The sequence below is a fragment of the Solanum tuberosum genome, unplaced genomic scaffold (assembly GCF_000226075.1).
Source record: "Solanum tuberosum cultivar DM 1-3 516 R44 unplaced genomic scaffold, SolTub_3.0 scf00051, whole genome shotgun sequence".
NCBI classification, from domain to species: Eukaryota; Viridiplantae; Streptophyta; class Magnoliopsida; order Solanales; family Solanaceae; genus Solanum; species Solanum tuberosum.
The window spans coordinates 468,524-494,359 of NW_006238978.1; the positions used below are offsets into that span (position 1 = coordinate 468,524).

Here is a 25,836-nt window from a genome sequence, read left to right on the forward strand (position 1 = left end):
GCTTTTCTATTAAGGGAAAAAATAGTAGAAAAAAAATAAAAATTAACAAAAAATTAATCCTAATTATTGGTTGAATTGCATAACCTTTGGTGCAAACATCAAGAGTCTACTCAAAGCATGTGGTGTAAATTTCCTTGCAAACAAATGACAAATACTTGTCTTCTTACCATTATACTCACAACTACTCTCATTCCTCAACTTCTTCAAGAACTCTTTAGTTATATCTTATCTATTAAATCGGGCCGGGTGGGCCCCACCCTTCGACCAGTCAACCCAAGTCAAGGTCCGACCCGAATTCCTCCTACTAAATCTCATGCTCACGAAAGTCGGAAGGTAGTGTTCGTCAGCGCAACACCATTCCTTGCAGTATTTTTGAAAAATCGAGAAATACGTCTTGTCTGAAACAACCTCGAGGGCGAGATCCCTATCCATTTGAAACCATTGAGACCCTTTCCTCCATTGTGGAAGTTTGATAGTCGGGCTCATTCGCGGGAGGTACCTACCTCGGCCCGATGGGCCGGGCTGGTCATATGACTCCACGAAATTTTTCGTGGAGTTCATTAGGTGAGTGTAGATAGTAGAGAAATTGAACAAGGGAATGCATGCTTCAGAGAGAAGAACAAATCTTTGGTTAGAAATATCAAGAAGAGCATTTGCTAGTAATCTTTTTTCAGCCTCAACCATATTTACTTTACCCCATTCAACTTCTTTACTTGGAATTCTTCTTCCATGAAAAATAAAACTTTCATCAACTTTTGATTTATTATAAGAAGGATGAGAATGTACATAAATTGAATAAAATCCTTCATGTCCTTTAAAAAATAGCTCCCAAAGTGGCCCTTTTGTTAAAAACATGAAAGCCACTTTTGGTTGTATTTTAAATGGTAACTCTTTAATTTTTGGCACCATTGAACTTCTCCATAACAACTCTTCATCATTCATACCATGTTCAACATTAATTGGTTTAATATACTCATTCAACCCTAATCGGGGAATTATCGATCGCGGTGATGGTGATGATGGTGGTGGTGATAATGGTTGTAAATTAAAAGAAGAAAAGTTTAAAATTTGGCCATTTATGATTTGTAAGTTGACACTAAAGTGTGAAAAATAAAAAGTGAAAATAATACCACAAGCAAAGAAGAAAAAATAAGAAAGGAGATTTAAAATATTTAATGGACGTAATTTGATAGCCGTCATTATGTTAAGTAAGAAATTAAGAAGAAATAATTTGAATGAAGAGAAGAAATTGTGTTATGTATATATAGAGCCATAGATGTATTTAATCATAATCCATATCAAATTAGGAATCCATTAATTATATAGAATATAGTAAATTATAATCCGTATCAAACTAGGAATCTATTAATGTATTTATATATATATAAAAAAAAAAAGGAAAAATTATGGAACTAGTCAATAAAAATAACAAGAAAACAAGAAAATTTATATTTTGGTTATTACAACTTGGAATACAAGTCAAAATAGAGAAGTATTTATAGTTAGTATTACAACTTTCCATATTAAGTTTATTCTAAGAATTATTTTAGGCGTATGACTTATATTAAATATATTAAAAATGTAACTTTAAATTAAACTTGTGGAAGGCTAAAGTAAGGTCTTGCTAAAAAAAAAAAAATCTTTCTTAGAAGGGTTTCATCACTATAAAAAAAAATCGTTAATTTCTAAAGGACGTTATCATTACGTTTTTGATAATTTGATAAGAAATTACTGAAAGATTTCTCATATAAAATTCGTTCGAAAATCGGTAATTTACTACGGATGTGTCGTTGGAAAATTCCTAAATTAATTAATTTTAAATTCATATATTTAAAATTTTAAACTCGTCTTTGCCAGAGCATGAGCGACTTAACTCAGATATGAACTCAATGACTTTTGTCCAATTATTTGTATATGTAATAAGAAATCTAATTTAAATATTTGACTATTAATCTAATTAGTATTATTGTATACCAACTTTTTTTTTTCCAAAGGTTCCCTCAAAAGGGCTTCAAAGATAAGTCAAAGGAGCATGGAGGGGCGTGAAACTTGACCTCCGCATTACAAAACTAGGTGTGAGGGGCTGAGGGCACATCCTTACTCTCTAACTTATCAAAATAAAAGGAAAGAAAAAAGGAGAAGGACATAAGCTTACAAAAAATTCTAGAATTCATAAACTAAAAGCAACCAAACAAAATTTAACCAGGATCGAATATGAAATTCTAATATACTTATAACGTTATATACTTTATATATCGTTATATACTTATATGTTTAATTGACTGAATTACGTGCGCAAATCTGTGAGTATTTTTATTACTATTTTTTTTTAAAAAAAATTGATTAATTAATTTCTTGTATATATATACTACTTTGGCACCTCTAAAAAAATTGACTTTTAGTAAATAATGTATATAATTTGGAACTGCATCATTTCAATTGGAAAAGAAATTAAAAAGATTGTACCCTGATGTCGCTATTTTATCGTTAAATAAGGTTAGCGATAGATTTTTTGATGTTCAATAACGTAAATTGTATCTAGTCGATAATTTATGTTTCTTATAATGTGAGTTCAGATGAATTTGATGACCTTACAATATTAGCATATTGCGTCCATTTCTTTAAAGACACATCACACGTATATTGTGTATTCATTGAGTTAGATATAAACGTCGATGAAAAGTAATGTATATGTAGAGGTCAATGGTGATGGCCTTGTGTTTTGGGGAACTTTTTTGACAAGTCTTCTTCAATGGCAGCTAATTCCAACAGAAAATTGGACCCAAAACTTGAGGCCCCCTTTGATCAACTAACTATATTCATAATTATGACTTTTGGTTATTCTTTTGTTGTTGTTTTTATACATTAAAATAATTATAAAAGGTTCAATTTTTTTAATAAATGAAAACTAGTTGCCAACTAAAAAAGACAAGTAAGAAAAACAATTAGAGGAAGGTAGATATCTTTTGAAACTATACAAATTTGTAATTTGAATATGCTTTGAAATATGTCAAACTCACTTTATTTATTTATTTGTTTTTATTTTTATTTTGTTTTACTTTTTTGTTTGGGGTTTATACTATTTGTTTGAACCTAAAAATTGAAATTTTATTGTTGGATTAAGACAAGGTATGTGCTACATCCACTATGGATAAAGTTTTAGTGGATAAAAAAGTGTAATCCATGATTTGATGAGCTACTAACGGTTCGTTTGATATGCGAGATAAGATATATAAAAATATTTTATATTATTTTATTTTTTATATGAGAAGATAATTTAATTATTTTAATAAATAATGGGATAAAATAATTCCAAAATTAACTAATATTTTAAGTTAAATATAAAATCTTAAATTTTATTTCGAGATATATAGTCTTATCTATGACCCTAAATTTTTTTATTTTTTTTTTGGGGTGAGAAGTACTTGATTAATTAAAGGGGCAAAATTGGAAAAAAGGCACTTTTCTGTTTACCACTTTACCCACGCTATTAAAGAAAAAAAAGATACTCTGATTTATAAAACATTTCGTATTTATATAATATTTAGAAAAGAATCATTATTGTAATGTAAAATATTTTTTTAATTACAGTATTAGTGATTAATTTCATGATTATTCATGACTAATAATAGGTTATATAGAGATAATTTTATTATTAAGGGAAGTGCACAAACACATGATTTTGATATCGTTATTTAAGTTATATCTCAAGTTTATAAAAAAAATTATGTCTATCTTTTTCAAAATAATTTCAAATTTATAATTTTTGAAATTCAAGTATTTATGTCTGGACTTCAAACATATATATGAGTGAAGTTCTCTTAGTTTTGCATAACATTAGCCATTCTACTTTAAGCTCAGGAATTTTTGCCTCAGATTTAACTGATTTTCATACAAAGTTAAAAGAAAAATTATATTTTAACAAAAAATATATCTGATAACAAGGATAATAATTTTGAAATATCAAGTACGAGTTCTCCTTTATACCTTCTCAAATAACTAAAGATAATTAAATAAGCACATTTTTTCAATTTCTATTGGCCAAAATTGTCCCATTCATTTAATATCCATTATAAAAGGCACATATAGGGAATCATTACTATTTTTCCCGTTGACTTTTGCTAGTCATTTTTAATCTATTAAGAAGAATTTTTATTTTTTTTTATATTTCCAACATTAATATTAATTTCCCAAGACGTAAGATTATTATTACACATCAATTAAAATGAATACTAAGATAAAATATTTATATTATTTTTTTTTATTAAATTTAAAATAAATAAATAAAAGTAAACAGGAAATTTTTTTTAGAAACTTCTGTAGAAGTAATGGGTCTCAAATTCCCTAAAATTGTTAATTTCACTTTCCTCTTTTTCTTTTTGCACATGCAATTTCCTTTCCTTTTCCTTCTAATCTTGAAAAGGAAATAAAAACTATTGACTTTTTCAATAATATTTTCTAAAATAAAAATCCACCGCATTTGAACGATCTAGAGTCAGTTTGGCTGCTATAATACGTGTTGATTTTAGGTTTACATATATGAAAAATATTAAATGAATCTATACACAATTATTGTAATTTATTTGTCTAAAATAATTATCTTATGTAATTAATATATATTTATTAAATAACATTATTTTTATATGACTTGATCTGTAAATATTTTATACTTGAGAGACAAAATCAAGATTCTTTCCATTTACAAATTCTGAATTCTCTTAAAAAAAAACAACTTACTTCATTATTCGATAAATTAATTTTTATATATTAAGTCAAATTTTAATATAATATAAAATTCAAATCAAAATTATTGGGTTTTGTCGAAATTATAGTAAAAAATAATAGCTCCACCTCATGATTCTATACGCAATCAATGTATAGAGGTTAAACTCAAAACACAATACGTAATAGAATTTGTTGAAAATTGGCTCGTTGATAACTTTTTTAATGAATTTTCTATCGAAAATCTTTTAGCGATGAGTTAGATTCTGATTGGACATCGTCCATTGAAATTGGTAATTCTCATAGTGAAAATAAGTATAATATTTATAATAATCTTTATATGGAAAGTTATAATACTTATCATATTCTCTGACTTAATTTATATGACTCACTTTTCTTTTTAATCAGTTTAAAAAAGAATGATACGTTTTTATATTTAGTAACAACTTAACTTTAATATACTCATTTTATCATTAATAAAATGATTTATAACCATATAAATATCTATAACTTATTTTAAACCACGAATTTCAAAAGTTTTTCTTTCTTTTGTAACCTCTATGACAAGTCAGTTTTACATCATATAAATTGAGACAGAGGGAATATAATATGGTAATAATTATATCATATAGTGTTCGTTAAAACGCCGCCTTCAATCATTCTTTTTAAAATGTGCCTATGTTGACTTATATTCCAAGTTGTAATAGCCAAAATATGAATTTTCTTTGTTTTATTGTTATTTTAAAATTGACATTATTTAATAATTCTATTTATAAATATATTAATAATAGATCCCCTAGCTAGTTTGGTACGTATGATTTACTATATACCTCTCTCTATATAGGATTTATTTTCCTCCATTCAAATTATTTCCTCTTTTTCTTCTCTCTTCTTAAAACATGAAGAACCAAAATCAAAACTCCATAGCAATGGCTATTAAATCATTCAACACTCCAATAAATATTATAAATCTCCTTTCTTCTTTTTTCTTATTTGCTTGTGGTATAACATGTGGTATTATTTTCACTTTTTATTTCAAAAACTTTAGTGTTAACTTACAAGTCATCAATGGCCAAATTTTAAACTATTCTTCTTTAAATTCACATCCATTATCACCACCACCATCACCGCGATCGATAATTCCTCGATTAGGGTTGAATGAGTATATTAAGCCAATTAATGTTGAACATGATATGAGTGATGAAGAGTTATTTTGGAGAAGTTCAATGGTGCCAAAAGTTAAAGAATTTCCATTTAAAAGAGTACCAAAAGTGGCTTTCATGTTTTTAACAAGAGGGCCAATTTTGTTATCACCACTTTGGGAGCTATTTTTTAAAGGAAATGAAGGATTTTATTCAATTTATATACATTCTGATCCTTCTTATAATCAATCACATATTGATGAAAGTTCTATTTTTCATGGAAGGAGAATTCCTAGCAAGGTTAGTTTCATATTATTTAACTTTTTTTTTCTCTCTAGTATTTTAGTTTCTTTCTTATTTGTTTCAATTCGTTGAGTCAGACAAATATTTGGTATTTAAATGGAGAAGAATAGAGTAATAGACCGATTATCTACATACGAGGATTTTCAGTTTGCACTAGGGTTGACTCAAATTGAATTCACGTAAAAAAAGTCTCTGATTAGGATAACTACTACTCTATAAGTAAGAAGTACTTAAGACAGAGGAGATAGGTTCGAACCATGCCTCACTAATCCTCTAAAATTTTTGTGCACATTAATAAAGCAAAAAACACTTAATTAGAGAGATAAAAGACCGTTTAGACGAATATTCTTAAACCTATGAAACACAATTTATTAAGAAGACAAAAGTTTTTGATGATTTCTTTCCATCTGTTCAAGTTTTGATGAATAGTGTAATATTTTATCTCTGTTGATAGGGTTAGAAATAGCATGTACTATGTGAAATTGTAAAATAATCAGTCGAAGTATTCACAAATTAATCCTTCAAACACCACGATTATAAAAATAATAATATGAATAATTGTATTATAATATTTGTCACTTTACTATGGTACATTGGAATTGATGAGTCATTTGCTGAGGCAAAAGATTGGGACCATTTTGTCATTAATAGCAAAGTTTTTGTAGGACTCTCACAAAACTTAAATGGAATATATTTATATAAAAAGAAAATAATTAATTAATTGAAGGATATTTAATTGTAAAGAAAAGAATGGAGTATTGAAGTAGTCTACAAGGCTATATTCTTTTCTTTATGAAAATTCAAGAATAAGTCTAGATTCTAGAATCATGATGTTTTTTACTATTCCAAAAAAAACAAGTAGTTAATAAAGAAAGGAAAATAAATGAATAATAAATGATAAATAATTTTTAAAAAGATTACAATGAAGTAGGTGGATTTGTTAGAAACCTAGTGGTTTGTATTTATTAGCAAACAATCAAATCCTATTATAATCAAGAGATTTCGAGTTTGAAGTTAGAATAGTTTAACTTTAAGATGGTGAAATTATTCGATGCTAATTCATGTGCTTTACTCTTTCTCCAATATTTTCATGTATAGGGTTGACGATATAATTTTGTTAAGAATTAAAGGATATATATAATATTAGAGCAATTTAACCTGTTATTTCAGATTATTTATTATGTAGTTTAATTAGGTTATCAATCAATATTTAGTGTAATTATTTTAGAAGTGATCTAGTTATATAAATATTTTTTATTTAGTCAATATATAGAGCTTAAATTATAGATTATAAAACTTTTGAATACTGTTCTAATTTTTATTTTTTTTGAAACAACATATGTTCCATTAAACTATTTAAGAAACCTAATTTGCTCTTTTTTTTATTACTCTTCAATATTTTTTTCCATTTATGTCATACATTTTATCTCACAAATCATTGATTTTATGGCCATATGCTTGGATATATATATAGTAGTGTATCATATTAAATGGGAACTATAAGCCCATGTGTGCTTTAATGAGAAGCAAACTACTCATGCCCGTTGTTAGATTTTTTTTTTGGTATCCCACCAAGTATTTGGTATTCGTTTTGAGATCTAACTAATTTGAATTGTGTCAAGAGATTTCACTCTGAAAATTATATGTTTCCTACCTAATTCATCTTAATTCATTCATAGAAATCAAATACAAAACCTCTATTTAAAAATAAAGTACTTACTCCTTTATCATATAATTTACCAGTACTATATATCTGCTATTTATTTTAAGATCCGACTAATCTGAATTTGAATAGAAAAATTTAACTTTGGGGTTAAGACAAAAATGGACCTACCACCATTTATATTTTAGTTATATATGAAATGAAAATGGACCTACCCCCAAACTTTTTCTGGTAGAAACAACTTATAAATGCTTCTAACTACCAAAACAAAAAAAGAGAAGTATTTCTTGCTCATGATTTTTAATTGGTTTAATAATTATTACATCAATTGCTTGAAGTATACATTTATAATTAATAGACTAATACCATTAAAAATAAATTAAACTTTTGGTTAATTGATGAAATGCAGGAAGTTGAATGGGGCAAAATAAATATGGTTGAGGCTGAAAAAAGACTACTTGCAAATGCTCTTCTTGATATCTCTAATCAAAGATTTGTTCTTCTCTCTGAGGCATGCATTCCCTTGTTCAATTTCTCTACTATCTACACTCACCTAATGAACTCCACGAAAAATTTCGTGGAGACATATGACCAGCCCGGCCCAGTGGGCCGGGGTCGGTACCACCCACAAATGAGCCCGACTATCAAACTTCCGCAATGGAGAAAAGGGTCTCAATGGTTCGAAATGGACAGAGATCTCGCCTTAGAGGTTGTTTCTGACCAGACGTATTTCTCGGTTTTTAAGAAACACTGTAAGGGCTCGTGCTATGCTGATGAACATTTTTTACCGACTTTTGTAAGTATGAAGTTCGAAAAGAGGAATACGGGTCGGACTTTGACTTGGGTTGACTGGTCGAAGGGCGGGCCCCACCCAACCCGTTATTATAGGTCAGATATAAGTGTGGAGTTTTTGAAAAAGCTGAGAAGTGAGAGTAGTTGTGAGTACAATGGTGAAAAGACAAGTGTTTGTCACTTGTTTGCAAGGAAATTTACACCACATGCTTTGAGTAGACTATTGATTTTTGCACCAAAGGTTATGCAATTTAACCATTAATTAGGATTAATTAACACAAATTGATGTACATGGAAAAAAAAATTCAATTCTTTGTACAAACCTTAACTTGATCACATGATCAATGGGTTCATTTATTAATTCATTCTTTGATTTTGATTTTTCCTTATTTTTCCCCTTGTAAAAAAGTAAATGTGAGATATGTAAGAATTTCAGTTTTTATTTTAAATAAAAGACCATTTTTTTGCTTATTCATAATGTTAGTGTTTGTGTATAAATCCTACGCTTATATATAAAGGATTTTTCTTCCTTTGTGTAATAGAGAAAATGATGAGAAGTGTTACACGATTGTATTTATTGTACTTATACGTGTATACGTGTATTTAGGTTATACTGTGTATTTCCACCTTTCTCTCTTCATAGATTTGTATCAGTTGTATTTATTCGCTCTTGTATAGTTTGTATTATTCATGATACATAAATACAATAAAGAAAGCGCAAAATTACAAAATATAGAAAGAGAATTTTGTAGTTAGAATTTGAAGGTCTTTTATCTAAAAGAAAGACAAGTATCTTATAAGAGCAACTTTCACATATAGCAAACAAAAAAATCATATTTGTATACTATAGCAAAGTTTGTATAATTGCGCTCCATAGCAAACATATATATGTATAATTCGCTATACATATACAATTGAAAGCTATGTCTATTTCGCTATACATATATACGAAAAGAAACAATTGTATAATTTGTTGGCTCCTTTTCAGATTTGTATAATTTCGCTGGCAGGCCATTTGTATAAATTGTTGTTAGCCTCTCGTTTGTATAAATCGTTGACAAAAATATTTGTATATCAAAAATCGCTCTCTCTTTCGCTTTATACAAACATAAATTATACATTATACAAACATAAAACTGGGCAGGGGAATATTTTTATTGTATAATTATAAGTGTATAGGACAAATATATATGTATTTGCATGTGTATATACAATTTTCTTTCGCTTTATACAAACATAAATTATACATTATACAAGCATAAAACTGGGCAGGGGAATATTTTTATTGTATAATTATAAGTGTACGTATTTGCATGTGTATATACAATTTTCTCTCGCTTTATACAAACAGAAACGCAATTTATACAATTCTGTTGTATAAAGCGAGAGAGGCGAGCACAGAGGAAGAGAACGAGAAAGGGAGAGTGGCGAGCGAGAATTTGGAGGGAGAGAGGTGACTGACAAACGTTTGCTACGGAGCGCAATTAAATCAAACAGTAGCTACTCCATTTATTTTAGATTATAAGTTTGTCAGTTTGCACAATTATCCCATCTTATATTCATTGGTTTGGCCCAAAGGTGTAGGGTAAGTTATTTACTTGTCACGAGTTAAACTATAGACTTTGATAAACATTTTAAAATGTATTTTTTTTATCATATTAAACGAAGAGACATTGTAACTTGTAGTATTTTCCAAATATCTAAATTGAAAATCTAAAACTTATTAAATTAATCTAATTTAATAAGCTTTAAAAATTAGTTAAATTAATTCTTGAGAAGCAAAACGTGATAGATATAAACAAGAAAATTAACAATGATAAATATCTAATATATATTTTGAATTTTCTTGTTTTATTTTTATTGACTTTATTTAATAATTGTTTTTTTCTATAAATAGATTAGTAATAAATCCTAATTTGGTACGGATTATGATTACTATAGTTTCTAGGTAATAATATTAATATAATCCTAATTTGATACGGATTATGATTAACTAAACCTCTATATATTAAGACGATCGAATTTTTTCCCTTCATTCAAATTATATTTTCTCTCTTAACATAATATAATCATGAAGAACAAAAAACAAAATTTCAGAAATTTATTCACTACCCCATTAAATATGATATATCTCCTTTCTTTTTTCTTCTTTTTTGCTTGTGGTATAAGTTGTGGTATTATTTTCACTTCTTATTTCAATGACTTTAGTGTCAACTTACAAGTTATAAATGGCCAAATTTTAAACTATTCTTCTTTTAATTCACAACCATTATCACCATCACCATCATCACCGCGATCGATAATTCCTCGATTAGGGTTGAATGAGTATATTAAGCCAATTAATGTTGAACATGATATGAGTGATGAAGAGTTATTATGGAGAAGTTCAATGGTGCCAAAAGTTAAAGAGTTACCTTTTAAAATACAACCAAAAGTGGCTTTCATGTTTTTAACAAAAGGGCCAGTTTTGTTATCACCACTTTGGGAGCTATTTTTTAAAGGACATGAAGGATTTTATTCAATTTATGTACATTCCCATCCTTCTTATAATAATAAATCAAATATTGATGAAAGTTTTATTTTTCATGGAAGAAGAATTCCAAGTAAAGAAGTTGATTGGGGAAAAGTAAATATGGTTGAGGCTGAAAAAAGATTACTAGCAAATGCTCTTCTTGATAGCTCTAACCAAAGATTTGTTCTTCTCTCTGAGGCATGCATTCCCTTGTTCAATTTCTCTACTATCTACACTCACCTAATGAACTCCAACGAAAATTTCGTCGAGACGTATGACCAGCCCGGCCCATTGGGCCGGGGTAGGTACCGCCCACAAATGAGCCCGATGATCAAACTTTCACAATGGAGGAAAGGGTCTCAATGGTTCGAAATGGACAGAGATCTCGCCTTAGAGGTCGTCTCAGACAAGACGTATTTCTCAATTTTTCAAAAATATTGCAAGGGCTCGTGCTACGCCGATGAACACTACCTACCAACGTTCGTGAACATGAAATTCAAGAATAGGAATTCGGGCCGGACCTTGACTTGGGTTGACTGGTCGAAGGGTGGGGCCCACCCGGCCCGATTTAATAGACAAGATATAACTAAAGAATTCTTGAAGAAGTTGAGGAGTGAGAGTAGTTGTGAGTATAATGGTAAGAAGACAAGTATTTGTCATTTGTTTGCAAGGAAATTTACATCACATGCTTTGAGTAGACTCTTGATGTTTGCACCAAAGGTTATGCAATTCAATCATTAATTAGGGTTAATTCAACCATTTTTTACTCATTCATAATATGTTGCAACTTGTTATGTTAACCTTATAAAACTTCTCCTAAATTTTCTCTTATATCTTATAGATAAAAGGATTAAAACTAAGAGGTTAATTTACATAACTCAGAATAACAAACTAGAAAAATAAGAAGAAAAAAAAACTCTTACTACTGACTAGCTGCACCACATGTATTATCTTCAGAAACAGCAGGAGAGTCAGAAACAGAATCAGTAGCAGTGTCATGAGAAGGTGAAACTTCAACACCTCTCAACTCTTCAATCATTTTCACAACATAATTTATTTTAGGCCTTTGATCTGGTGATGTTGAAGTACATGCCATAGCTATCTGCAATAGCCCCACCATTTCCTCCTCAATGTCCTTATACCTCATCAACTCCAAATCGAACACTTCCGCAGTCCATTCTTCCCTCACCACGGATTGCACCCATCTCGGTAAGTCCACGACCCCTCCGTAGCCGGTTGTGAGGCCACTACCATTGTCCACGACTGAGGGGCATTTACCGGTTAGCAGCTCGAGTAATAGGACCCCGAATGAGTAGATGTCGGACTTTTGAGTTATTTTACGACCATCCAATGCGACTTCAGGGGCTCGGTAGCCATTGGTTTTTGGGACGGAAGATGGTGTGGCGAAGATGGCTAGACCAAAGTCGGAGACACGTGCATTGCCACTCTTGTCAATGAGGATGTTAGTTGATTTGATGTTGCCATGAGTGAGTTTCAAGGACTTGCATGAGTTGTGGATGAAGGCTAGACCTCGAGCTGCTCCGGCTGCAATCTTTAACCTTGTTGTCCAGTCTAAAGGAGTTCTTCCAGGCCCTCTGTTACCTGTAGCAAGAAGATTCATGCCCATCAAAACATTTACTCAAACTACTATAAAATGGAGCACTTGCACATTTTCGCTTATTTGCCTCTTCCCGTTTTCGGCCACATGACATGTTTAAGAACTAAGACCACAAGATTCAAAAGTCTTCTATACTTTTCTTAAACTTCGTGCCAAATCAAAACCAGACAAACAAATTGAAACGGAGGGAGAATTGTTATAGAAAGATAAAGGGGCAACTTTTAACTAGACAAAAGAACAAAAACATGGGCAGAGAGGACAAGGAGTATGAAGTTGACACAATAGACTTTGATGGTAGGAATAGTAATACATAATTGTTCATATTTCTAAAATGAGAAAATTTAACATATGAAGCAGCTGTCTCCTGTTACATGAATGACAGGTGCAATTCAACAAGAAGTTGATTCTTTACCATTTGAATCAGAAAAAAACAAGAGGTTATATTTCACTATCTACCTACCAAAACAGTTGCAAGATATGAATACTAAGTGAGGTCAAAAAGACAAGCAAAAAAACTGTAGAGCACAATGGGACAGTAGGGCATCTCTTGCCTAAAAAGTGTGAATTTCTTTCTTTTGCTTGGCCCAAAAATCAGAGGGAACACATAATTCTATTCATCTGGTACAACAAGTCCTTTGCTCTAATCTTCTGTCACTTTAGGACCATCATGAGTAAATTAGATTCCTTTAAAAGCTTTTTCAAGAATAAGATGATAAAGATTGTTAAATAATTTAAGTTCCCTACATTTGAAAATCAAGAATAGCTTATGTGACAAAGATTGTTAATGAACCAACATACCTTGACCAGAAACTCCAATATTCTATAGTTTTAGCTTGAAAAGACTATGTAGGACTTACCCATGTCGGATCCTCCAAAAATGCCTCATCGACATTTTTGAAGAGTCCGAGCAACATAGATTTTCAGTATCCCCACATGGCTAGTTTCAATTATGTAAATAGAAACATTAACTAAAGCAAATACCGTCTAGTATTGAGGCATCCCATCTTTATTCCTATTGCATCAGAAGGCTAGTCCTGGTTAACAGTAGCAGACCAAAAGCAATTAAAGACAAAAGGCCAAACTCAAACCCCATGTGATTATGCTATACTACTTGCCAAACTTTACCACCAAATCAATCAATAATCTTCTCCTTTTTACCCATCCGGTGTACGGCAACTGCATTGGAGCTGGATACAGGTTTGCGCTAGGAAGTCCCACATAGGGACAAACCGTTACCTAACAAGGGCAAGTCCATACTCAAGGCTCGAACTTGAAATGTCTGATTAAAGATGACGAAGTACTTACAACTCCACTATAATCCTTATTGGTCAATCAATAATCTATTCTACAACAAAAAACTAAAGATCACAGTTTTCTTTAAGAAACAAGTAATTCACAAATATTTTAGTACTATGAATTTCTTAAAGAACAAAAGGTTGAATACTATTTACCATGAATAAGCCAAAACAAGTGATGAAATCATACACCAAACTCACCAACAACTACTCAATCTTTAGCAAAGTAATATGCTTTCAAACTATCCAAATTTAGGTTTCTATTCTTATATGCATTAGAGACCAGGCCTTATTGACAGTTGCAGCCAAAAAAAGCAACTAAAATCCAAAAAAAAAAAAAAAGACACAAAACAAATGAATAAGCCAAAACAAGTGATGAAATCATACACCAAACTCACCAACAACTACTCAATCTTTAGCAAAGTAATATGCTTTCAAACTATCCAAATTTAGGTTTCTATTCTTATATGCATTAGAGACCAGGCCTTATTGACAGTTGCAGCCAAAAAAAGCAACTAAAATCCAAAAAAAAAAAACAAGACACAAACCAACCACATGTGACTTTTGCTACTAGTTGCCAAACTTTATCACCCAAATCAATCGATTTCAACAAAACAATCCTAAAGATCACATTTTTCTTTTCAAAATCAACAAGTTCAACAACACAATCACATATCAATAACAAGAACAACATACTCAGTGTAATCCAGCAAAGTTGCTCCATTTTAAAATATGTTAGTACTATTGAATTTCTTGAAGAACAAAACTTACCATGAAGAAGCCAAAACAAGTTGCCATTAGTCATGAACTCATACACCAACAACTTCTCATCTCTAGCAAAGTAGTATGCTTTCAAACTAACCAAATTTGGGTGTCTAAGTCTTCCTAAAACTTCCATTTGTTGCTCAAATTCTCTTTTCCCACAAACATTCAACTCTTTCAATCTTTTCACAGCAACAACATTTCCATCATCCAACACAGCCTTATAAGCAGTCCCAAATCCCCCTTTTCCCAACATTTCAGCTGAAGCTCTCAACAAATCCTCAAGCTCAAACCTCTTCGCCCCTTCGAAAAACACCATTTTCCCTCTCTCGAACCCGCTCGTCTGGCCCGTATTCGGATACGGGCTAGACGAGTACACAATCTTCTCACCTTCAAGAATGTGTGACCCATTTTTCTGAGAAGAAACTTTCCTAATGCAGAAGAAACAGTAGAGAAAAATACACACAACACATAGAACCAACACATCACCTAGTATAATGGCGATTATGGCCAATGAGCTCATTTTACCACTACTATGATGGGTATTTTTTGGACTCAAAGTTGCAGAGGTCACCGGCAATGAGCTCGGAGAAGATGCAATGGTAGTTTTAGGACTAACCGGAGAAGCTAAAGCTCCTGCCGACGACGACGGTTCACGAGGAACCGCCGCCGTACAGTTTGGCAACGGAGAACCACAAAGAACCCGGTTCTTCGAAAATGCAGATTCCGGGAAACGAGATAGCGAAATGGGTATTTCTCCAACGAGTTTGTTACCAGAAACGTTAAACTCTTGAAGATTAGGTAGATTAACCCCAGAAATCTCACCGGAAAACCCATTTCCTTCAAGACGAAGAGTAAGCAAATGGGTCAAACGATTCACCTTCGCCGGAATCTCACCGGAAAACTTATTATACGACAGATCAAGTCTATAAAGCTTAAAAAGCGAGGTAAACGACTCAGAAAACTCCCCAGAAAGCTCATTATGGGAAAGAAACAGCAGCTTCAAAGCAGTAAGGTTCGAAAGATTCGGAACAGAACCGGAAAAATTGTTATATTTCAAGCTCAATACTCTTAACTCTTTGAGAAATACAAGATTTTGGAAAGACCCTTTTAGATTAAGACCTTCAAGAACAAGTCTAGAAACTCTATTGTTAAGACAAGATACACCAGTCCAAGAACAGGGGTGAGTTGATGAGTTCCAGTTATAGAGTGAGTTTGTTTCATCTGAAGCTGATTTGAAAGCTAGTAATGGTGCAATATCTGGGTTTGGGGAAGATTCAAGAAGGGTGAAGAGGAAGAAGAATGAGAGAAAAGTGTAATGGAAGTTCATGAGTAGAGTAGTAGTAGCCATTGAAGAGTGAAGAGAAAAAACAGAGTGAAAGGTGAAGAAGAGAGAAAGGTGGTGATAGTAATTAATGTTGAAAATAATGTGACAATTGTGGGGCAATTAATGCAAGTTCATATTTTAGTATATAGTATTTGGACATTATTTCCATTTTATATTACAACCTACTTGATATACTCCTTTAATTTAATTATTAGTCTATTCGTTTCATATTGCTCGACCTATGTTGATTTGATATGCCTCTTAAAACAAGTTAAATATTCCTTAAGAAAATTTATTAAACTTATTAATGATACTTTGAATTCTAGATTTGACATATATTGACCCAATATATAAATATTCTTTAAGAAAATTTTGATTAGATATGTATTTTATTAAACTATTCTTTTTAATACTCCTTCGATTCAACAATAGTTGTTCACTATATACTATTTTGGAATGTCCAATAATATTTGTCCACTTTATAAAATCAATGAATAATTTTACATTTAGTTTTAATTTGTTCTTATCATTAATTATAGTAATTCTTTTATTACATTTTTTCAAGACATTGTATTTATCATATTCAAATGGTGATATAGTAAAATTATCCTTCTATTTATAGTTTTTTAAGAAATGTGTAAAGTCAACGGTGGACAAGTATTATTGAACAGAAGGAGTAATACTTTTTAAGGCTAAATTTGACTATTTCGTTCATTGCATATTACTTGATTTGTGTTGATTTAACATATCTTTTATGAATTTTTTTTTAGTTAGAGTGTATTTTACTAATCTAAACCTTATCAATGATACTTTGAATTCTAAATTTGATTCCTTCTGTTGAATATAATTTGATTTTTGTTGACTTAACATATTCCTTAAAAAAAAATTAATTAGGAATGTAGTATGTTACTAAATTTATTAGTGATGATTCAGAACTCTAAATTTGATTAATGTTACTTTATATAGTTATTTAATAATAAAGATAGTGTATGATGGAAATGATAAAACTCTAGTAATTTTGAAAAGTAAAATGAAATATATATTTTTAATATAAGGTTTACTTGGGAGAGATAGAGACCCTTTATGTTTCCTTTATTCTTTTTGATAATTTATTATTGAAGTAGGGGTGGAGTTAAAGAAAAATTAATGTCTTTCTTGATTTTTTAAAACAGAAAAAATATGTTTAAACCTTTTCATATACTAGATGATTTAGTTAATATGAACCAAAAAAAGAAAAATGATACTAGGAAGAGCCAAGGTATATTAAGTGATTTCTTTTTATTTGTCTAAATCATGATAAATAGAATTAATCAATATCTATGTTAAATGAAGATAATTGGTATTTATATTAGTAGATGTTGATACACATATGTTGGTTGGAGATGATTGATATTTCATAAAATTAGTTTAAATGCATGCAAATTAAAAATAACAAGTACTTTGTAAAATTAGTCAAGATACTACTCTGTCCCTAATTACTTGTCCACTTTTGAATTGACACACCTATTAAGAAAACAATTAATGACATAATGAGTTTACCATTTTACCCCTATTAATTTTGAAGTGGATGAATAAAAAACTTAAGATTTTCAAAAAGTTTTACCTTTTTCAAAGTAATTAATTGAAAGCATAATAAATAATTTTTTTTTGTCTTTTCCTGATTTGTCAAAATTGACAAGTAATTAAAGACAATTAAAAAAGAAAAAAATAGACAAATAATTAAAAACAAAGAGAGTAATAAGTTAGTCAGAACATCACATTATATTTATCAAAAAAAATAAATAGCATGAAGTGCAAGGGATTTAATAGCCTTTTCTTTTCAATAGAATTGATCGAGTTGTGCATAAATGACTTGTATATCATGGTTACTCAAAAAAATAAAATAAAAAAATATTAAAGGAGTGCTAGGACTTTAGTGGTTTTTGTGTCATGTGAATGAGAAAAGAAGCTTCATAAATGCTTATTCAGTACTTATATATATTGACAGAAAATAATATGTGAAATTAATTGACGTATATGCAAATTAATGAGAATAAGAAAAGAAGTTTCATAAATACTTATATTCGATACTTGTATTGGTAGACGATAACATGCATCACATGATATTAATCGACATAAATGCAAATTGACAAGAATGAGAAAAAGAAGTTTCATAAAGGCTTGTCTAATATTTGTATTGATAGAAGATGACATGCATTACGTGAACATAATCTACATATACACAAATTGAAGGTACGTCATAGTTATTTCACAAAATTAGTCTAATACAAATAAATTAATTCACACATCGCGATTATTATATTTTTTAAAAAAGTTGTAGGAAGTGCTAGGGTTTTAGTGGCTTTTTGTGGTATTTGTGTTCCTAAGAATAAGAAAATGAGGTTCATAAAGGCTTTGCCCTACGGCAGAATAAAGAAACAAAGCAACGTTCTTTTGGTCATTCTCTTGAAGTACTCAAAATTTCACTTTTGCTTTTGGGTACAAAACCAATAAAAATCTTTTAAATTAAACTTAGATTTAATTTAATGCCATGTAACATCATTTGTCACTTCTATATTACTGTATAAGCTATGCACAATAAAGCCTTTTTGATTGACTTGTCACTATTTTAAAAAATGAAAGTTCATATAATATTTGTGTGCTCAATGTTCAAAGAATATTTTATCGAAACAATCTCTCTATATTCACATGATATAAAAAATGTTAATCAGATCCCACTTGTGAAATTATACTGAGTTATATTGTTGTTGTTGTTGTTGTTCAAAGAGCATTCTCACATAGACACATAATTGCTTTATTGAGTTTATGTGACAAATAAACGATTCGCGTAGACATCGTAGGTTTTGAGTTAGAAATGTCATTGTAATATCTATAATGTAAATACTTTTGTTTATGCTTATTTCTCATGAAATTATGTAAGGTTTGATTTGACGATCATGAATTCTACCAAATCCTTTTTTTACATGTCTCTACATTTAATCATAGAGGACTAAGGTCGCATGCACGCTATAAATAGAGAGTATCTCTGTTCAAGCTTTAATCGAGTCGAATAGTGAAAATACAAGCGAAAACTCACATCAGTCTTAAGACATACAAGAGAAAATAAGACGAGTTTACAAAAAGAAATAAAGCATATTCAAAGTAGAATTAACTCACCATGATTGTAGGCCCCGTAATAGGTCAATTCAAATATATCAATATTATGAAGTTGTAAAATACCTAAAATGGCAAAAAGAAAAAAAATATATATACTTAACTATTTCAATCATCATTATTAAGAATTAGTAATAAAACACCTAAAATGGCAAGAATATCAATATATATACTTAATTAGTTAATGACTATAATGACAAAAAAATAAGAACAAAAAATCAAAGAGAAGTACAACAAAGCAAAAGCAAGAAAAAGGTAAAGAGTGCAAGTTTATATTTAAAGTGAGGAGATTAATCATTTGGTCTAACGACAAAAAGCAAAGTTTGGAATTTTGATTAGAAATATGATTTGTTTAATAATTTGTCTTTTACACTTTATTATGAATAATAAAATAAAATAAAAAAATAAATTATTACCTTCTGTTTCTCTTCTTGTCTCTAACGTGGGGCCAAAATCAAATGCTATAATTTGCTTGATTTCATGCAACTTTCCCATGTATGATTTTTTTTTTTTTTTATATACTATACTTTTTCTTTTTCTTCTTTGACTAAATTTTTAAATTTTTTTCTTTCTATATGAGCCTTTAATTCTAATTAGTGGTTTAAGAACATAGCTCCATAAAGTTAAAAGGGTGGAGCGGCAAAAGCAATTATGTATGTTCCATTGGTTAGGGATGAAAATGGAACGGTGCGAGTTTGAACTTGTGCAATCGAGTATAGGGTTATGCAGGTGCGGATACGAGGCTACGATATTTGGATATGATATCTCTCACTACAAAATAGTTCAACGAATTTTTTTCTTATTTTTTGAAGTAGTTCAATATACTTCTTTTTAACTCGGGTTTGCTATGCAATACACCGTAGTCTGTACTGTTTGTTATTCGTACCTTTATTAGTTGTTTAAGATTTGGATATATTTATTAAAAGTTTTACTGTACTCCTTCACCAGAGGTCTCAGATTCGAATCTCCTTGGGTGTGGAGTCACATTTGTTAGGAAGTGCTTTACCCCCAATGTGATATTTTCCGGCACGAATTTGAATTTAATCGGGCTCTAATGTGGATACTGGACAAGAAAAAGATTTACTTCACAATGGGCCTCAGTTAGCCCAATTGTATTCCCCTAGCCAACTTTGGACTTTGCTTTGGGCCTGAAGTTTTGTAAATTGGAGTGATATTTGTGCAAAATTAACCTTTTAAGTTTAGTGAAAAATTTACGTACCAAAATATTTTAAAGTTGAACAACAATGATGATCAAGTGAGACAAGTCTTGACAAATCGATATAACTTTATGCTCTTACGAGCCAGATTACTCATAAACTACATCGGATTGTCATGATTTCAAAACTACATACACAGAAGAGAAAGAAGAGAGAAAAAATATATATGACTTCATGATATATTCAACGTAGTTGTCCTATTGGATCACTCACAAACCATACCAAATTGTCACGATTAAAAAAAAAGACATTTCAAAACTATGATATTTCATGATATATTTTCATTAATGAGAATAAAAGAGTCGAGTGTCTTTAGAAAACAACCTCTCTTATCCACAAAGATAGGAGTAAGATCTGCGTATATCCTATCATTTTCAAACTTTACTTACGAGATTATACTGAATTTATTGTTGTACTGAATGTGAGTAAATTTATTTTTTCAAATAATTGATCCTTTTTTTCCTTCTATTGTGGTTAGTAATACTAGTATTGCATTTGAATAAATCATGATTAAGGAAGCAAACAAAAGAATAAGACCAAGTCATATAAAATTATCCCATATGCTCAAACAAAAAATTTCCCACCTCAAAAAAAAAACAAAAAAACAAAGCCATATTTTATTTAGTCTTGCTTTTTGTAATCAGTATTTTCCAGTCAATCTTACTTACCATAAATAAATAAAAATAGTCAATCTTACACATTTTTTGACTCTCAAGGTTGTTAGTTGATTTACATATTTCTAACAAAGCAAAGACTAAAGAAGCAACCATCCAAAACACTATGAAGAAATTTTGTACAACTAACTACATTATACTCAGTGTAATTCAACAAATGAGGTCTGGAAAAGGAAGAATGTACGTACGCAAATCACTTTACCCTACCTCGTGGAGGTAGAGAGAGTTGATCGGGAACTCGATTCTTCTACTGATGAGATCAATTTTACTTCTGACCTTTACTTACTTACGTATATCCTATCATTTTCAAATTTTACTTACGAGATTATACTGAATTTATTGTTGTACTGAATGTGAGTAAATTTATTTTTTCAAATAATTGATCCTTTTTTTCCTTCTATTGTGGTTAGTAATACTAGTGTTGCATTTGAATAAATCATGATTAAGGAAGCAAACAAAAGAATAAGACCAAGTCATATAAAATTATCCCATATGCTCAAACAAAAAATTTCCCACCTCAAAAAAAAAAAAACAAAAAACTAAGCCATATTTTATTTAGTCTTGCTTTTTGTAATCAGTATTTTCCAGTCAATCTTACTTACCATAAATAAATAAAAATAGTCAATCTTACACATTTTTTGACTCTCAAGGTTGTTAGTTGATTTACATATTTCTAACAAAGCAAAGACTAAAGAAGCAACCATCCAAAACACTATGAATAAATTTTGTACAACTAACAACATTATACTCAGTGTAATTCCACAAATGAGGTCTGGAAAGGAAAGAATGTACGTACGCAAATCACTTTACCCTACCTCGTGGAGGTAGAGAGAGTTGATCGGGAACTCGATTCTTCTACTGATGAGATCAATTTTACTTCTGACCTTTACTTACTTACGTATATCCTATCATTTTCAAACTTTACTTACGAGATTATACTGAATTTATTGTTGTACTGAATGTGAGTAAATTTATTTTTCAAATAATTGATCCTTTTTCCTTCTATTGTGGTTAGTAATACTAGTGTTGCATTTGAATAAATCATGATTAAGGAAAGCAAACAAAAGAATAAGACCAAGTCATATAAAATTATCCCATATGCTCAAACAAAAAATTTCCCACCTCAAAAAAAAAAAACAAAAAACTAAGCCATATTTTATTTAGTCTTGCTTTTTGTAATCAGTATTTTCCAGTCAATCTTACTTACCATAAATAAATAAAAATAGTCAATCTTACACATTTTTTTTGACCCTAAAGGTTGTTAGTTGATTTACATATTTCTAACAAAGCAAAGACTAAAGAAGCAACCATCCAAAACACTACGAAGAAATTTTGTACAACTAACAACATTATACTCGGTGTAATTCCACAAATAAGGTCTGGCAAGGGAAGAATGTACATACGCAAATCACTTTACCCTACCTCGTGGAGGTAGAGAGAGTTGATCGGAAACTCGATTCTTCTACTGATGAGATCAATTTTACTTCTGACCTTGAGGAAGAATATAGGTAAGGTGTTGGAGGAATTTGCAAAGAGTTTAAGTTCCCTTCCAACATTTCGACAACTTTAGTCATAGATGGTCTATTTGAAGGACCAGTTTGAATGCACCATAGACTCACTATCACCATTTTTCGTGCACATTCTTTCTCCTCTTCATTCATTATCCCGATTAGTTGAAGTTCTTCATCTAGTTCAATTCGTTGATAAAGCCAATCTGGAAAGTAGACTTCACTCGTTCGATCAACAACATTTTTCCTTCCTCCAACCATCTCTAACACCATCATTCCATAGCTATAAACATCAGACTTGTGTGAGACACCTCCCAAGTTTCTACAAACAATTTCAGGAGCAATGTAACCGATAGTCCCTCGTGCACCTAACATTGACACTATACTTTCCTTTTTTACGCAGAGTTTAGCAAGTCCAAAGTCAGATATCTTAGGACAGAAATCTTCATCAAGTAGTATGTTATGAGGCTTGATATCAAAATGTAGAATTCGAGTGTTACAACCTCGATGCAAATACTCCAATCCACGAGCAATGCCTAATGCAATTTTATACAGTACTTGCCAATCTAGTTGACGAACACTGTCTGTGTCTGATCTTTCCTCATAGATAAACTTTTCTAGTGATCCATTTGGCATGAATTCGTAAACTAGAGCTCTTTTTCGACCCTCAAAACAGAATCCCACGAGGCTCACGATGTTAACATGTGATGTCCTGCTAATACTCGATACCTCATTAATGAATTCTTCACCACTGCCTTTTAGTCCATTCAAAACCTTCACAGCAACAGGATTTCCATTATGTAAACTTCCTTTGTATACATAACCATATCCTCCTTGGCCTAGTTTGTTTTTGAAGCTACTAGTCATCCTTTTGATGTCTGAATAACTATATCTCATCGGAGCATATGGCCCGTTGTTCTTGAGAAATGCTTCAATATTTCGATGATCCTCAGCTTCTGATTCCCAAAACCTGAGGTACTTATGCCAGAAAATCTTTTTTCTAAAGCAGAACAGCAAAATCAAAATTCCAATGCAACCGAAAACTGCAACTATACAGAGGAAAATGAAGTCATACACCGGTGAAGAGTCTCTATTCGAGACAATGCAACTAGTACAGTTTTACAAAAGAGTTACCTGTGGCTAAAACAATGATCCATATTCTACGAAGATGCTTTCCTGCAATACGAAAAACGAATAAATAAAGAGTACTAAGATGAAGGAATCAAGCATATTTTACTTCTTGAATACCTTTGCCTTGATCAGTAACAGAACAAAGAAATTTGTTGTTACTATCAACTTGACATCGTCCTCCACTCGAATAACAATGATTACATGTATTAGACACTGTCCATCCTAGAGTAACATCAGCAGCCAACATATCGAACAAGTTACTATTGTTCGATTTTGATTCATAACCTGACACCATAGGCAAATGAATCATTGAACATTTAGTAGGAAGAGTAGATCCAACAGAAGAAACGGACGAATGGTTATAGTATAATGTGAAACTTTCGCAACCATTGTAACTCTGAAAGCCCTCGTACGAGATATCATTACTAGTATTGCATTTAAACAAGGTGAGAAAAGGGTAGACACTATAGGTGATTATAGGAGATATTGGGAGAGATAGATTTCTATCGAAAGATCGACAACTCTTTTCCTTTAAGAGATTTTCAAGAACAGGATCCGTAATTTTGACAAAAGCATTCTGTTTTTCAAGTACTTGATACTTTACTCCTTCCAATTCGATCATCGGATGTGGAGCAGTATCACAATCAACTTTACATAATCCGCAGTCAGGTTGATCAGGTTTATAGAAAGGAAAACTCAGAAGTTCTGAACTTCCACATTGGAATTCTTGAGGACAGTTTGAATAAGGTGTGTTCTGTCCTTGAACAGAATCAAAACACCTCTGATGCAACAAAATGAAGACGAAAAACCAAGAAACTAAATCCATGACGATTAACGAGTAAGGAACCCTTATGTTTAAAAGAAGAAAAACAACAACAACAACATGAGAAGCAACATATCATATGATATGTGCTTAGTATTATTTGCATATATAACTTTGGAGTTTGAATGAGTCAACAGAATTCCTTACTCGATCTTCTGTGGTGACTAAACCAACTAAGGACTTTTCTCCTCATGTTGTCAAAGGAGTCATTTTCATTTCTTTCATTGAATAGTCTCAGCCTTGAAATATAGGTAACTTTTATGGACTTGCATTGTTCACTAGAATTTCCTATTTGGCATATGTTAAACTTCAATGTTGTTAGTTGACTTGGAAGTTTATTACTACAACTTGTTGTATAGGTAATCTACTCGAGCTTCATTTAACGCCTTTGTGAATTGAGGGTCTTGGTTGGTATTTGCAACTTTCACATGAGCTGGCATTGACCAACTTTTGCGCGGAAGAATCAACTTAATTGATTTGAGGAAAAGGAACTGTGCAAACGATTTAGGCCTGTATTCGGAGTTGATGTTTAGTCACTCCAAGAGTGGAATCAACAACCACCTCATGTTTCATAAAACCAATCGAGGAATCCATTTAAAGTGGCTGGTGTATGGTAAGATCAGGACTAACAATAAGGGGGAAATACATCTATCAAAGCATTTAACGCCTTTGTAATTCTAGAAGTGAGTTCCTCGAGAAGGCAGGATATATGCAGATCTTACCCCTATCCCTTTGTGGGGTAGAGAGGCATGCCATATATAGTTCGGAGTCTTTCCTTTATTGTAGAAACTGACAATTTGACCTTATCTCTAAGGCATGATTAAGGTCTACGTACAATCATACACTTAGGCAGACTTCACTATTTGGGAGTATGTTGTTGTTGTTGTAATTGTTACAACTTTTGTAATATATTTTCTTATTAGATATTTTAGTGCAAAATATGTTAATTTTTGGTGATTTGAGATTGATTTTGATGTTAGCTTTGAGGTTTGAATTGTTTTTGCTAGATATTTGGACTTTGGAGTATAATATTGTTACACATGTTCTAGTTGTGATTTGTGGTTTTTTTTTTTGTTGATTGAAACTTATAAAAATGACAAGGGGTGCTTTTCAAAGACTTTTCATAGATAGCTCAAATCCGTCAAAATAGCTAAAGAAAAAAGAAATCATCTAGAAATTGTTATTACTTTGCCG

The 25,836-nt window shown here is 30.9% G+C and overlaps 4 protein-coding genes and 1 pseudogene across 4 annotated transcripts; 2 read left to right on the top strand and 3 right to left on the bottom strand.

The window, feature by feature from the left end:
* Positions 1-42: 42 nt before the first annotated feature.
* Positions 43-1,101, bottom strand: LOC102604597 (uncharacterized; annotated as a pseudogene).
* Positions 1,102-5,585: 4,484 nt separating this feature from the next.
* Positions 5,586-9,001, top strand: LOC102583596 (uncharacterized). The gene is made up of 2 exons (XM_006344092.2): positions 5,586-6,164; positions 8,240-9,001. Exons 1-2 carry the CDS (start codon positions 5,622-5,624, stop codon positions 8,882-8,884), a joined length of 1,188 nt encoding a protein of 395 aa, XP_006344154.1. The 5' UTR covers positions 5,586-5,621; the 3' UTR covers positions 8,885-9,001.
* A 1,743-nt stretch (positions 9,002-10,744) lies between these two features.
* Positions 10,745-12,029, top strand: LOC102604936 (uncharacterized). Its single transcript, XM_006344240.2, has one exon. It carries the CDS (start codon positions 10,745-10,747, stop codon positions 11,873-11,875), a length of 1,131 nt encoding a protein of 376 aa, XP_006344302.1. The 3' UTR covers positions 11,876-12,029.
* LOC102583930 (probable leucine-rich repeat receptor-like protein kinase At1g68400) lies at positions 11,971-16,272 on the bottom strand. Its single transcript, XM_006344093.2, has 2 exons — positions 14,819-16,272; positions 11,971-12,736 (listed from the first exon to the last, which is right to left on the bottom strand). Exons 1-2 carry the CDS (start codon positions 16,158-16,160, stop codon positions 12,057-12,059), a joined length of 2,022 nt encoding a protein of 673 aa, XP_006344155.1. The 5' UTR covers positions 16,161-16,272; the 3' UTR covers positions 11,971-12,056.
* A 5,511-nt stretch (positions 16,273-21,783) lies between these two features.
* On the bottom strand, positions 21,784-24,766 carry LOC102605277 (probable receptor-like protein kinase At1g67000). Its single transcript, XM_006344241.2, has 4 exons — positions 23,937-24,766; positions 23,823-23,864; positions 22,672-23,737; positions 21,784-22,064 (listed from the first exon to the last, which is right to left on the bottom strand). Exons 1-4 carry the CDS (start codon positions 24,643-24,645, stop codon positions 21,992-21,994), a joined length of 1,890 nt encoding a protein of 629 aa, XP_006344303.1. The 5' UTR covers positions 24,646-24,766; the 3' UTR covers positions 21,784-21,991.
* Positions 24,767-25,836: the final 1,070 nt, after the last annotated feature.

Coding starts and splice junctions, on each gene's coding strand:
- LOC102583596 (XM_006344092.2), top strand. CDS start 5,622: ATGAAGAACCAAAATCAAAACTCCATAGCAATGGCTATTAAATCATTC. Junction 6,165..8,239: donor GAAGGAGAATTCCTAGCAAG/GTTAGTTTCATA, acceptor GATGAAATGCAG/GAAGTTGAATGGGGCAAAAT.
- LOC102605277 (XM_006344241.2), bottom strand. CDS start 24,645: ATGGATTTAGTTTCTTGGTTTTTCGTCTTCATTTTGTTGCATCAGAGG. Junction 23,738..23,822: donor GATCATTGTTTTAGCCACAG/GTAACTCTTTTG, acceptor TCCTCTGTATAG/TTGCAGTTTTCGGTTGCATT. Junction 22,065..22,671: donor TACCTATATTCTTCCTCAAG/GTCAGAAGTAAA, acceptor AAGTAAGTAAAG/GTCAGAAGTAAAATTGATCT.
- LOC102583930 (XM_006344093.2), bottom strand. CDS start 16,160: ATGGCTACTACTACTCTACTCATGAACTTCCATTACACTTTTCTCTCA. Junction 12,737..14,818: donor CTTGTTTTGGCTTCTTCATG/GTAAGTTTTGTT, acceptor TTCTTGCTACAG/GTAACAGAGGGCCTGGAAGA.
- LOC102604936 (XM_006344240.2), top strand. CDS start 10,745: ATGATATATCTCCTTTCTTTTTTCTTCTTTTTTGCTTGTGGTATAAGT.